The sequence below is a fragment of the Lemur catta genome, chromosome 1, assembly GCF_020740605.2.
Source record: "Lemur catta isolate mLemCat1 chromosome 1, mLemCat1.pri, whole genome shotgun sequence".
NCBI classification, from domain to species: Eukaryota; Metazoa; Chordata; class Mammalia; order Primates; family Lemuridae; genus Lemur; species Lemur catta.
Window position 1 is genome coordinate 280,425,761 of NC_059128.1, and position 13,274 is coordinate 280,439,034.

Genomic DNA, 13,274 nt, shown 5'->3' on the forward strand with positions numbered 1-13,274 from the left:
AAACAAAGAACAAACCACAAAAGTCAATCATGCAGAATAACTTACTCTCCTTCTTCCAGAAGATGTTTTAGGAAGATCACTATCATCCTAGGAATAAAATCAGAGCACCTTAACTATTTATTCTCATTAGAAATACTCTTAATAAAAAAACATATCAAGACATCTGATCTTACCACAGTTGTAACATATTAACAAAAAACTCCAAAGACAGACTCTATCAGATGGATCTTTGTGGCACCCAGGCTTCGAAAAACCAACCATTCTTAATAATCCTTTTCATTCCCTAAGAACAGCTATTAATCGCAAAATTCAAAATTATAGCTATAAAAAGATGCTTTGTGCATTTCCTAAACAGAAAAACTGTGTTTTGCCTCTATCCATAAAACCCTAAAAACTTATAGTCTCCTACAGTTCTTGGACATTTTCTTATTCCCTAAATCACTTATTAGTATATCCATTTTTATTCTAATATATGTTAAGAAAAAAAATCTGTAATAAGGGTTTGTAGAAATTAACACTGTATTATCTCTAAAGAACATCTTTGCTGCAACTTCCTACCACAGACTACTTCTGTATAAAGTAAAATTACAGAACACTATTGCTATATATGCCCATGACCTTACACTCCAACACCATCTTAAGTGAAGGTCATTAGGGCATTTTGAGAATGGTCAGGTTCACTAGTCTTTAATTATGATTAAACCCAACACTCAAGTATTGGTTTTACCAAAAAAACTTCTAAGGTCTTTTTTATAATACACCTTTCACTAGCTAAAATTTAGAAAGAGAATATATTCCACACCTAAAGTTATTCATTTAGATATATTTTAATATTGGCTAAAACAAATTATTTCAGTGATCATCTAGAAAATTAAAAAAACTATATTTTTATCAAATGCTCTATTTTCATAGTTCATTGCAATATAGCAAGAATTCATATTAGGTAACATCTTCTACTTCACTTTTTAAATTACCATTTGAAATTAACAAAAATAATTGTAAAAACAAACTTCATACCAAATCCTCAGCATTTTGCTCATCGTTTTCAGACGTGTTAGAAAGTTCTGATATATTTGTATAATGTTGATTCCTAAAAAACAAATTTTCATTTTAATAGTATGCAGATGTACTTATATTGCCAAGGATTCAAATTAAACATTAAAATACAAACCGTTTCCCAACTTATACATACCTAATTTCAAACACAAGAATACTAGGTTTTGACCCAACCCTCTGTGGAAACAACTGGCTATATTAAATGCTAATTTAGAATCTTAAAGGTTTTTCTTTTTTTTTAAAGTTATTTATGTACAGAAATTAAGCTGGTAATCCAGAAATAACACATGTATGACCTCAACTGTATGAATATATGGATGAGCTTTTCTAGGTGTCATCACCAGTAGTATTCATACAGTAAGTACCAGAAAAATGGTTGACTTCAGATAAAAGAGAACAGAAGAAAACAAGGAAACAAATTAAAAGAAAATAATATCTTAAGCTCACTATATACACAAGAGAAAAAAGAATGCTGAGTAGGGAAATATAGGCATAAAGGAGACAAAAATGGATATGTGATTTTCCTGAAGTAGAAAAAGAAGGTGATTCTGGGGAGGAGATAACTTAAATCTGAGTCCCCAAAACTTGGGACAGAATCAACCCAAGAAATTTGACAGGAATCATTTATTCCTCAGTTTTTAGCTAGATGTTGAAAATGATGGGACTGTTTATAAATTAATTGCTCTAATTCTTTCAAAGAATTTTCACAGCTATATGAGAAGGGCATTTAAGACCATACAGCAAAACTCATTAATGTTAAAGGAAATTCAAACTAAGTAATTTGTCCAAAGTCCCAAAGAATGTTCACTAGAACAGATTAGACTAGAATGTAGGTCTCAATTTCTAAGTCAGTTTTCATTCTATGACTCCAAACTGATTTAGTACAAAAAATCTATGGAATATTCACACATGTAAAAACACTTCACAGGACATAAAACAAACCCCAAAGGCTCTACCAAGAGTCTCCTGGAACTGATAAATAAATTCAGCAAAGTCTCAGGTTCAAAATCAATGTATACAAATCAGTAGCATTCCTATGCACCAACACAGACAATAAAATACCTAGGAATATACTTAAGGAGGTGAAAGATCTCTACAAAGAGAACTATGAAACACTGAGGAAAGAAATCACGGACAACATAAATGGATAAACATATCATGCTCGTGGATTGGCAGAATCAACATTGTTAAAATGTGCATACTACCCCCAAAGTGATTTACAGATTCAATGCAATCCTCATTAAAATACCAACGTCGTATTTTACAGATCTAGAAAAAATAATTCTGTGCTTCATTTGGAACCAGAAAAGAGCCTGAATAGCCAAAGCAATCTTAAGCAAAAGGAACAAATCTGGAGGCATCGCCTTACCAGACTTCAAACTATACTACAAGGCAATAGTAACCAAAACAGCATGGTATTTCGCACAAAAACAGAGACATAGACCAATGGAACGAACAGAGAACCCAAATATAAAACCATCCACACACAGCCAACTGACATTTGACAAAGCACGCAATAATATACACTGGGGAAAAGAAGCCCCCTATTCAATAAATGGTGCTGGGAAAATTGGATAGCCACATGTAGGAGAATGAAACAGTATCCCTATCTCTCACCACTCACAAAAATTAATTCAAGATGGATCAAAGACTTAAATGTGAGACATCAAACCATAAGAATTCTAGAAGAAAATGTTGGAAAAACTCTTCTAGATAACAGCCTAGGCAAAGAGTTTATAAAGAAGACCCCAATGGCAATCACAGCACAACAAAAACAAATATATGGGACTTGATTAAATTAAAATGCTTCTGCGCAGCTAAGGGAATTTAATCAACAGAGCAAACAGACAACCTACAGAATAGGAGAAAGTATCTGCAAGCTAAACATCCAATAAAGGGCTAATAACCAGAATCTACAAAGAACTCAAGGAAATCAGCAAGGAAAAAAAAACAGCCCAACAAAAAGTAGACAAAAGACGTGAATAGAAGTTTGTCAAAAGAAGATAGACAAATGGCCAATAAACATATGAAAAAAAATACTCAATGTCACTAATTATCAAAGAGTTGCAAATTAAAACTACAATGAGATATCACCTTACCCCTGTCAGAATGGCTTTTATTAAAAAGCCCCAAAGTAATACATGCTGGTGTGGACGCAAAGAGAAAGGAACGCTTATACACCCCTGGTGGGACTGCAAACTAATATAACCACTATGGAAAACAGTATGGAGATTCCTCAAAGAACTAAAAGCAGATTTATCATTTGATCCAGCAATCCCACTACTGAGTGTTTACCCAAAGGAAAAGAAGTTATTTTATCAAAAAGACACCTGCACTTGAATGTTCACTGCAGCACAATTCACAGTTGCAATGATGTGGAATCAACCCAAGTACTCATCAATTCATAAGTGGATTAACAAAATGTGGTATGTGATCACTATGGAACACTATGATGAATACAGCAATGAAGAAGGATGAATTAAGGCCTTTCGCAACAATTTGGATGCAACTAGAAACCATTATCCTGAGTGAAGTATCTAAAGAAGGGAAAAACAAACACCACATGTACTCTATTAAATTGGAACTACCTATGAGCACACATGTGCAGAGAGAGAAGTAAAACTCAGTGGAAATTAAGCAGGGAGGAAGGGGAGTAGAAGGGATGGGAGAAAACCTACTTAACAGGTACAATGAACACTATCTGGGTGATGGGCACACTTATAGCACTGACTCAAGAATTACAAAAGTGATCCATGTAACCAAAATCATCTGTACCCCTGTAATATTTTGAAATTTAAAAAAAAACCTAAAAAATAGACTAGAACTGAATCTAATCATGAGAAAATATCAGACAAACCCAAATTAAGTATATTCTACAAAATAAGTAAACAACATTCACAAAAATGATGAGGTCCTAAAGAAAAGGAAAGACTGAAGAAAAAAACTGAAGCAGACTAAGAAAACGAAATACTAAATGCAATGAGGATTCTGGATTGCATTCTGAAACATTAAAAGAATACTGGCGTAAAAACTAGTGAAATTCAAATAAATTCTACGCTTGACTTAGTCAATAGTATTGTACCAAGATTAATTTTAACATTTTGTTAAGTATACCATAGTTATGTAACATGTTAACCTAAGGGGAGACTACATGAAGAGCACATGGCAACCCTGTAGTATGAAATTATTTCAAAACTGTAAAAAGCTGAAAAACTGAATTGTTCAATTTCCCATTTCTTTACTGAAATTATAATCATAAATATGTAAAAATGTCATCTAAAGTAAAACATTAAAAGTATATAGTTCAGAGAATAAAAAGTAAAAACTAGATGGTTAAGAACACAATGTGCAAAGTAACTTTTACACAACATCTATAATATGAGATCACTTACTTGATAAATTTTAAAAGCTGGTCAGTTATCTTTTTAGCTGATCTTGCAATTACACTCTCAGGTTCATTAAATGTTCTGGCATTATGTTCTATATATCTGACTTCCCAAATTAATGCAGACAGCCTCCTTTCAAAATAAAGTAAGCAATTCAGGGCTTAGAAAATGAAAAGACAGAAAAGTAATAAAGAAAAAACCCCACACCTCGGCATATGAATTAAACCAACATGACGTTAATTATACCGTAACTGCAAAGTTATAATGAATAATCTTCTAACGCTGTCCACTTGATCACAGTCATAAGCAACTATATTGGACACTGAAGTGCATAAAATTTAGAAACCAAAATTTTAACAAATCACTAAATCACATACAGAAAACCAACAAAGCAACCATCCCTTTTCAAACTGCCTTTGAAGCTGTTGAAACTCAATGAAGAAAATACATTAAATATAATATCATCAACCTAAGAGTCAATTTCACTGTCAACTGGCAAAGTGGTTCTGATTTGAATGCACATTCCAGTGTTTCATTACAGAGATAAATTACATCAATAATGTGGACTCAAGGAGACCTTTGTAATGGTAATTTCTTAAAGCAGTTGAATTATAAAAAATAAAACACCATCAACTGCTATAAAAACCATAAAGGATAGTAAGTTTTATAGTTATGAGTGCTCTAGAAGCCAAAGATAAAAAATTAATGCCTGTGGGAAATTAATCTTTCATCAAAAGCCAAAGTCCAATTATTAACTAATTAAATATTATTTTTAAATGAAGCAGTTAAATAGGAATTTTAACATTCAAATAAAAAACAAATGCAGTATCTAACTACTTAAACATAATTTCTAAGAAAAACAGACAACTTGAGGATTAAAACATGGTATTGGATATTATACCTGGCTTAACCCACATTTACCCATAGGTATCTAACATAATTTCTAAATGAAAGGGGAGAAAGAAATAGAAAATAATATTAATCAGCCCCCAACTCTACCACCTCTTTCTTCACCTTAGTTGATCTGGCCAAATAGCTTTTTAAACAATTTCGAAAGCAGGTTTCTACTAACCTGTAAAATCGATTAACAAGTCTCATTCGAATTGTGTAAAGATCGGTTGGATAAGCTACTACAGTACAGTACTTCGGATATGTGCATAGATCAACCGGGCCTGCAAAAGCTGCTGCTATATCTGTTAGGAAAGACAGACAAGTTTTTAATCAATAAATCCATTACCTCTAAGTGATACTTCTCTACAAATCATTCATAAGATGGAGCTACATTTAACATTACAGACTAAACCAAAAAGTAAATACAAAGTATGGAAAAGAACACAACTTCCATCATAGTACTATTTTAAAATGCTTTTACGAAACACTTGAAAATGCAACTTTTCACCCTAAAAAACCTACCGAGATTCAAAAGTTGATCTATCCCACTAATAATTCGGTCACATTCTTCATCTCTTGATTTCTGACCCCACTCACCATCTTGGGGTTTGTAAAGCAATTTCTCCAGCTCATCCGATGTGACAGAAATACTAGCCCCTAATTCTTCAGGAGGATCAACTATGGATCCCGGCAAAATGAACAGAAAAAAGGGAGAAAAACATCAATTCAAAAAACAAATGCATATTATACTTTTCAATTTTCAAAGCTTATAAAATAGGTTACCTCCACAGTCAAAAATAGAGTTCAAATTTGCAACTGTTATAAACTTATTGAGATTACCAAACTACTTAAATTCAGGTACAATCTACCTACACTAATAAAATTAAAAATAGGGTGCAATTATCACAGCTTCAGTCTATTTCTTCAAAGACGCAAACAAAACACAGAGGCCTCTGAAAACAAATTAAATTTGACAATATTAAAAATTCTAAACTTATATAAGCCTAAAAATTAATTTTAAAAAGAATGTTGGTAAAATAATCCCACCATGACAAATGGCTAATTTCCTTAATTTTAAAGGAGTGCAAATGAAGTAAGGAGGAGTTTTTTAAAACTCCTAGAACAAAGAAAAGAATCTGAGGTAGCTCTAAATATTTTAGCTTATCATATAACAGTTTTAATATACAGATAAGGAATGTCGTCTGTGTGTATGTTGGCTATCAGGTTAACTCAGCATGTTTCCAATGGGGGAGAAGAGCATTGGGAAGGGCATCATTATAACAGCTTACAAATTAAATGGTTGAGGGAATGCTCATGGGAGCTTTTCCTCTAAAAATACATCATTTAAAATTCCTACAAGCACATATTTTAAATAGCACCAATTGCTTAATTTTTTCTAAATGCTCTTAACTTCAACAGCTTTTAGAACTATTATATCATTATATATCATATTACAACTTAGTCTTCATCGCAGCCAGGCCATGACACAGAAAAAGGAACCCAGGTGGGACCACACAAATTACCCGAGGTGAAGAGACAGAACTTAAGAGTCCACAGAGAACCATGAAGCTAGAGTTCACAGAACAAAGCACAGGAGAGAAGAAAGCTGCAAAGGGGTCCCCCCTCAAGTATTCTCTTGAATACTGATTAGCCCATGTGTGTGAAAAAAATGACAGGAAGCCAGGAAAAGAAGCAAATGAAAATTACAGATAAAAAAGGCCTGGTGCTCGAAGGGGCCAGGAACCATGTTTATTTCTACCAGCCAGGCTGGAAAGCTTCATGATTCATAGAGCACTGGATAGACAACGTAAAAAGGTCTTGCTCAGAAGTGGGGAATAATTAGCTCTAGGCTGAGAAATGCTCCAAACTCACCACACATATCTTAAAAGGATAAAACTGTTACCAACAAACTGAACCGTGTCAGAGAACAAAGTTTATAAATACTTACAGGAATGCAAAAATATACACCACTCAACAAGGCAAAATTCACAGTCTGATATAAAATTAAAAATTACTTTCTGCAAATCATACCAGGCAAAAAATAAATTAAAAATTACAAGGCATGTGAAAAATCAGGAAATTCATACCCATAGTGAGAAATGATAATCAACCAAACACAACTGGCAAAGATTTTAGAAATAGCAGAAAAGCCACAAACATAGTTATATTCTACATGTCCATAAAATAAATTATACATGGAAGATATATTAGAAGAACACCCAAATTCAACTTTTGGACATGAAAACAATGTGTGAGGTGAAAACTACACTGGATGGTGATAAAAGCAAATCAGACATTCCAAAAGTAAACTTGAAGACACCGCAACAGAAACTATCCAAACTGAAAACAGTGAATAGACAACAAAGCAAAACAAAGAAAGCCCACAGACACAGAGATGAGAGAAAGAACAAAATTATCATATACAAAAGTAACAGCCCGATTAAAAAAAATAAAGGATTTGAATAAACATTTCTCCAAAGATCCAGAAATGACCAATAAGCAAATGAAAAGCTGCACAATATCATTAGCCATCAGAGAAATGCAAATCAAAACCATAAGATAACATTTCACAAACACTAGGAGGGTATAATTTTAAAAAAACAACAAAAAAAGTACTGTCCAGATGTATAGAAATTGGAACCCACATATAAACACTGCTATTGGGAATATAAAACGGCACAGGTGCTTTCTGGAAAATTGTTTGTCACTTCCTCAAAAGGTTAAACATGTCAAGTTACCATGTGACCCAGTAATGCCATTCCTACACATATACTGAAGAGAAATAAACACTTGTACGTGACGTTCACAGCATTACTCATAGCCAAAAAGTGGAAATAACCCAAATGTCCTATTTTTAATTTTCTGAGGAACCGGCATACAGTTTTCCATAGTGGCTGTAATATGTTACATTCCCAGGAAGTGTGTACAAGGGTTCCACTTTCTCTACATCCTCATCAGCATTCATTATTGCCTGTCCTTTTGATAAAAGCCATTTTAACTGGGGTGAGATGGTATCTCACTGTAGTTTTGATTTGCATTTCTCTGATGACTAATGATGTTAAGCATTTTTTCATATACCTATGGGCCATTTTTATGTCTTCTTTTGAGAAATGTCTATGCAGATTCTTTGCACATTTTCAATCAGATTATTTGCTTTTTTCCTATTGAGTTGTTAGAGTTCCTTACATATTCTGTTTATTAATTCCTTGTCAGATAAATAGTTTGCAAGTATTTTCTCCCATTTTGTGAATTGTCTCTTCACCTTACTGTTTGTTTCCTTTGCTGTACAGAAGCTTTTTAGCTTGTTGTGATCCCATTTGTCCAATTTTGCTTTGGCTGCCTATGCTTTTGGGGTATTATTACTCAAGAAATCATTGCCCAGACCAATGTCCTGAAGCATTTTCCTAATGTTTTCTTTTAGTAGTTTCATAGTTTCAGTTCTCAGATTTAAATCTTTAATCCATTTTGATTTGATTTTTGTATACAGCAAGAGATATGGGTCTAGTTTCATTCTTCTGCACATCCCTTTGCAGGGTATATATCCCCAAAGGAGGGACAGTGTATCGAAAAGATACCTGAACTCCTATGTTTACTGCACCACTATTTGTAATAGCCAAGACATAGAATCAACCTAAGTGTCCATCAATTTATGAACGGATAAAGAAATTGTGGTATATATACACAATGGACTTTTACATAGCCATAAAAAAGAATGAAATCCTGCCATTTGCAATGATGGATGGAACTGGAGAACATTATGTTAAGTGAAATAAGCCAAGCACAGACTGACACATCTCACATGTTCTCACTCATATGTGGGAGTTAAATATGAAAAACAACTGATCTCATGGGGACTATAAGTAGAATGACGGTCACCGGAGGCTGGAAAGGGTATCGGGCAGAGAAGGATAAAGTGGAGATGGTTAATGGGTGCAAAAATATAGATAGAATGAACAACATTTGTTAGCACAACCAAGTGACTATAATCAACAATAAGTCAGGACATACTTTAAAATAACTGAAAGAGTAGAAATGGAAATGTTTCTAACACCAAGAAATGATAAATGCCTGAGGTGCTAGATACCCCAATTACCTTGATTTGATTAATTCATACTGTATGTCTGTATCTAAACATCACATGTACCCTATTAAAGATATACAACTATTATGTACCCATAATAATTAAAACTTAAATTTAAAAAAAAACAAATGTCCAACTACTGAATGGATAAAATGTGGTATTAACCATACAATGGAATATTATTCACCAATAAGAAATACCCTTGGTTTCTAAATACCATTCTCCAATAAAACAGATCATGGCTCCACGAAAAACTGCCTGATTATACAGCCAGAGTGAGCAAAGCACAAGGTGAACACCAGAAAGTAAGGAAATATCAAAAGTGATAAAAAGAAACATCAAGAGGACATAGGAGACAACTTGAAGGGGCTCCCAATGGCCAAATCTGTGATAATGTAGCAACGAAATAAACAACTGAATATAGATATTATTTTACAAAAATGCGAGTATATATTAATATAAATAAATAGAAAGGGTGATGCATATTATAGTAAAATTCTAACTAATACATGTAAAAGAAACAATGAAAACAGAAAACTATTATTTGGCAAACGTTGTAGTATTTAATAATTATTTCAGGTCGGGCGCAGTGGCTCACGCCTACAATCCTAGTAATCTGGGAGGCCAAGGCGGGCAGATCATTTGAGCTCAGGAGTTCGAGACCAGCCTGAGCAAGAGCAAGACCCCATCTCTACTAAAAAATAAAAAATAAAAAAAAATTAGCTGGACAACTAAAAATATATAGAAAAAATTAGCCAGGCATGGTGGCGCATGCCTGTAGTCCCAGCTACTCAGGAGGCTGAGGCAGGAGGATAGCTTGGGCCCAGGAGTTTGAGGTTGCTGTGAGCTAGGTTGACGCCACGGCCTAGCTCACAGCAGGGCAAATGAGGGAGAGTCTGTCTCCAAAAAAATAATAATAATAATTATTTCAGGTGAAAATCATGAACAGATGCTAAAAATAGTAGAAATAAAATAAGAAACAGGATTATCTGCAGCATATAAATACATCCTCATGAGACAAAAATGACAAAGAAAAAAGTATGTAGTTTTATAGGGGAGAAACCTGACAGATATCACCTAAATCAAATGATTAGGATTAACACCCAGTACAGGGCAAATTGGTATCATGCGGCTCCTAAGATGATGCACTGAGAAAGACACACATCATTTTTCTGACACTCTTGCCAAGAATGCAAAACCTGGATTTAATCAAGGGGAAACATCAAACAAACCCAAACCAATAGAAATTCTACAAAATAACTGCCCAGCAATTTTCGAAAGTGTCATGGTCATGAAAGAATGAAAGACCAAGGAATCCCAAATTAAAAGAGAGTGAGACAACATGGCAATTAAATCCAAAATGTAAAAGGCCATTAGTGAAACAGATAAAATGTGAATAAATAGGTTAGGTAATGGTACTGTTATATCAGTGATAGCTTCCTGATTTTCATAACTGAATTGTGCTAGCTGTGTAAGATGAGAAATCTAGATAGTTGGAAATTTCTTTGTACTATTTTTGTAACATTTTGTAAATCTGAAATTATTTCAAAATGAAGTTTTATTTGTTTGTTTTTGAGACAGGGTCCCACTCTGTCACCACTCTGGCCTCGTCATAGCTCACTGCAACCTCAAATTCCTGGGCTCAAGTCATCCCCCTGCCTCCGCCTCCCAAGTAGCTGCGACTATAGGCGCATGCCACCACACCCAGCTAATTTTTCTATTTTTTGTAGAGATGGGGTTCTCACTCTCGCTCAGTCTAGTCTTGAACTTCTGACCTCAAGCGATCCTCCCGCCTTGGCCTCTCAAACTGCTAGGATTAAAAGTGTGGGCCACCACACCCAGCATCAAAATAAAATTCTTAAAAGTGCAATAAAAATTGAAAATGAAGAGCACATATTTAAAAAAAAAATAAGACACGATGCAAATACTAAGATTTTCTTGAAAATGTTAAATAAAAGGAGAAAAACATCAATAGAAGATAAACTTCTTGATCTAAAATCTGACAGGTGAAATTGATACTTTATTGTTATTTTAGTATATATTTCCTTGACCTAATAATAGAGCCTCCCTATTTTTCTGCCTGCTCATATCTTTTGACAATTATTCTAAAGGTTTATTGGTCTCATTAACACGTAAGAGCTCTTTATAAGAGTGTTCTCATTGATTTGTAATATCCTTTACAGTGAAGTAGCTGTAAACAGCAGTTAAAAGCACTGGCTGGAGCCATATGGATTTAGTTAGATAGAATGCAAGCTCCTATCCTTTCTAGATGTAGACTTTAGACAAGTCACTTAAAACCCCTTGAGTCTTAGTTTCTTCATCTGTAAATTTCATAATAAAGCATCAACCTCTAAGATTAAATGAGTTGATACATATGAAGTTCTTAGAACGAGACCTCAAAAAAATGTTAGCTTTTACTTTTGTATTATATGCTTTATACATTGCAAAACATCCTTCCATATAGCTGGGTACTACCACATATGTAAGTTGCTACACTCAAAAGAAAATCTAACAGTTACTGGTGACTTTCCAAAGTGCCATTATTGAAAAAATATTATTATTTCAAAAATAAAGCTATACAATAGTTGATGGAGCTATGACAGAGAATAAAACATAAAGGAAAAGGGCTGGCCTCTGGGGCAGACAAAGCAAAATCTCATGGAGGAAAAATTTCATGTGTCTCAAAATGGTGGGGTTGTGGAACAAGAAGTGTTTTTATGTTTTATAAGTTGAATAAACACCAATGACAAAAGAAAGCTGAGTAGTGAAAAACTGGAGGCAAGAGATAGATATACAGCACCTTTTCAAAAAATTTAGCAAGAGGAAAATAATTCAGTTGGTAGAACATTCAATAAAGCTAAATGAAAGGTGCAAGAGACTTATTCAAACTTGGCTGCAGAAAGGAAGGCAAAAACTAACATCACTGTAGGAAATGAGCTAAGGCTAAATACCAGGTCCTTCAGAAGGTAACAGCGACGGGGTAGCAAACACCAGAGGAAGGGGGTGGCTGTCACATAGTCTTCTATTTCTCACAGGGAAAGAATAGACAATCCATAGTAAGACAAGTTGAGGTAAAGCAGAAGATAGAAGTCAAATTAGATCTTGAATGAATAACAATGGTAACAGAGTAAGAATGAGAAAAATGAAGTGGCAGCTACATAAAGGTCAGTAAGAGTTTAAGGCAGGGTTACGTGAGGAAAGATAGCAGGTTACTAAGATATAGCCAGAATCAAGCTAGAATTTGAGGTCAAGAATTAACAGAACCAGTACACTTAATGCTATTGTCTACTTTCAGTAAAAGTTCAGTTGCTGTAATAATTTGAATATTTTTATCAAAGAATACAAATGTGCTCTATGTGCATTAGCAAAATAAAAATTAAAAAGATAAACATAAAATTGTTTCATTATTTAACAAATATATACCATTATCAGGAATTGGTTCCATGTCCCATGGGCTAAGTTTTTCAATCTCAGTATTATCCCATCTGTTAAAAAAAACAAACAAAACCTTCGTTAGCCTTTCATAAAAACAAATTGTGGATAATAGCTAGATATCTATTATGAAAGTAAACAGAAAGATACAAAATGTGAAAATTAACCTAATTGCAACAATAAAATTTTAAATATTAACAATAAATTTTTTAAGAAGGACACAATATTAAATGCAAAATGTCAAAATGCATTAGAGGTTTAAGAACAAAACCAGAAATCCTGTGTGACCTGTGCCCAAAGCAAAGAATAACTCAAAGACAAAGTATGAAGGCCTTGAATGCCACCACAGTTACAGCTGACAATATCAGTTAAAGGAAATATTAGAAAGCTACAGAAACAGGGCCAGGGAAGCAGAGAGAACCTCAACC

General features: G+C 33.8%; 1 protein-coding gene across 1 annotated transcript in view; it reads right to left on the bottom strand.

Moving 5' to 3' along the window:
- Positions 1-13,274, bottom strand: part of BRWD1 (bromodomain and WD repeat domain containing 1) — a 111,782-nt gene that overhangs the window by 30,585 nt on the left and 67,923 nt on the right. The window contains exons 29-34 of the mRNA XM_045540682.1: positions 12,838-12,899; positions 5,856-6,011; positions 5,515-5,635; positions 4,449-4,574; positions 1,018-1,090; positions 46-87 (exon numbers count right to left, since the gene is read on the bottom strand). Coding sequence (XP_045396638.1) covers positions 46-87; positions 1,018-1,090; positions 4,449-4,574; positions 5,515-5,635; positions 5,856-6,011; positions 12,838-12,899 — 580 coding nt within the window. The remainder of the gene's footprint in view (positions 1-45; positions 88-1,017; positions 1,091-4,448; positions 4,575-5,514; positions 5,636-5,855; positions 6,012-12,837; positions 12,900-13,274) is intronic.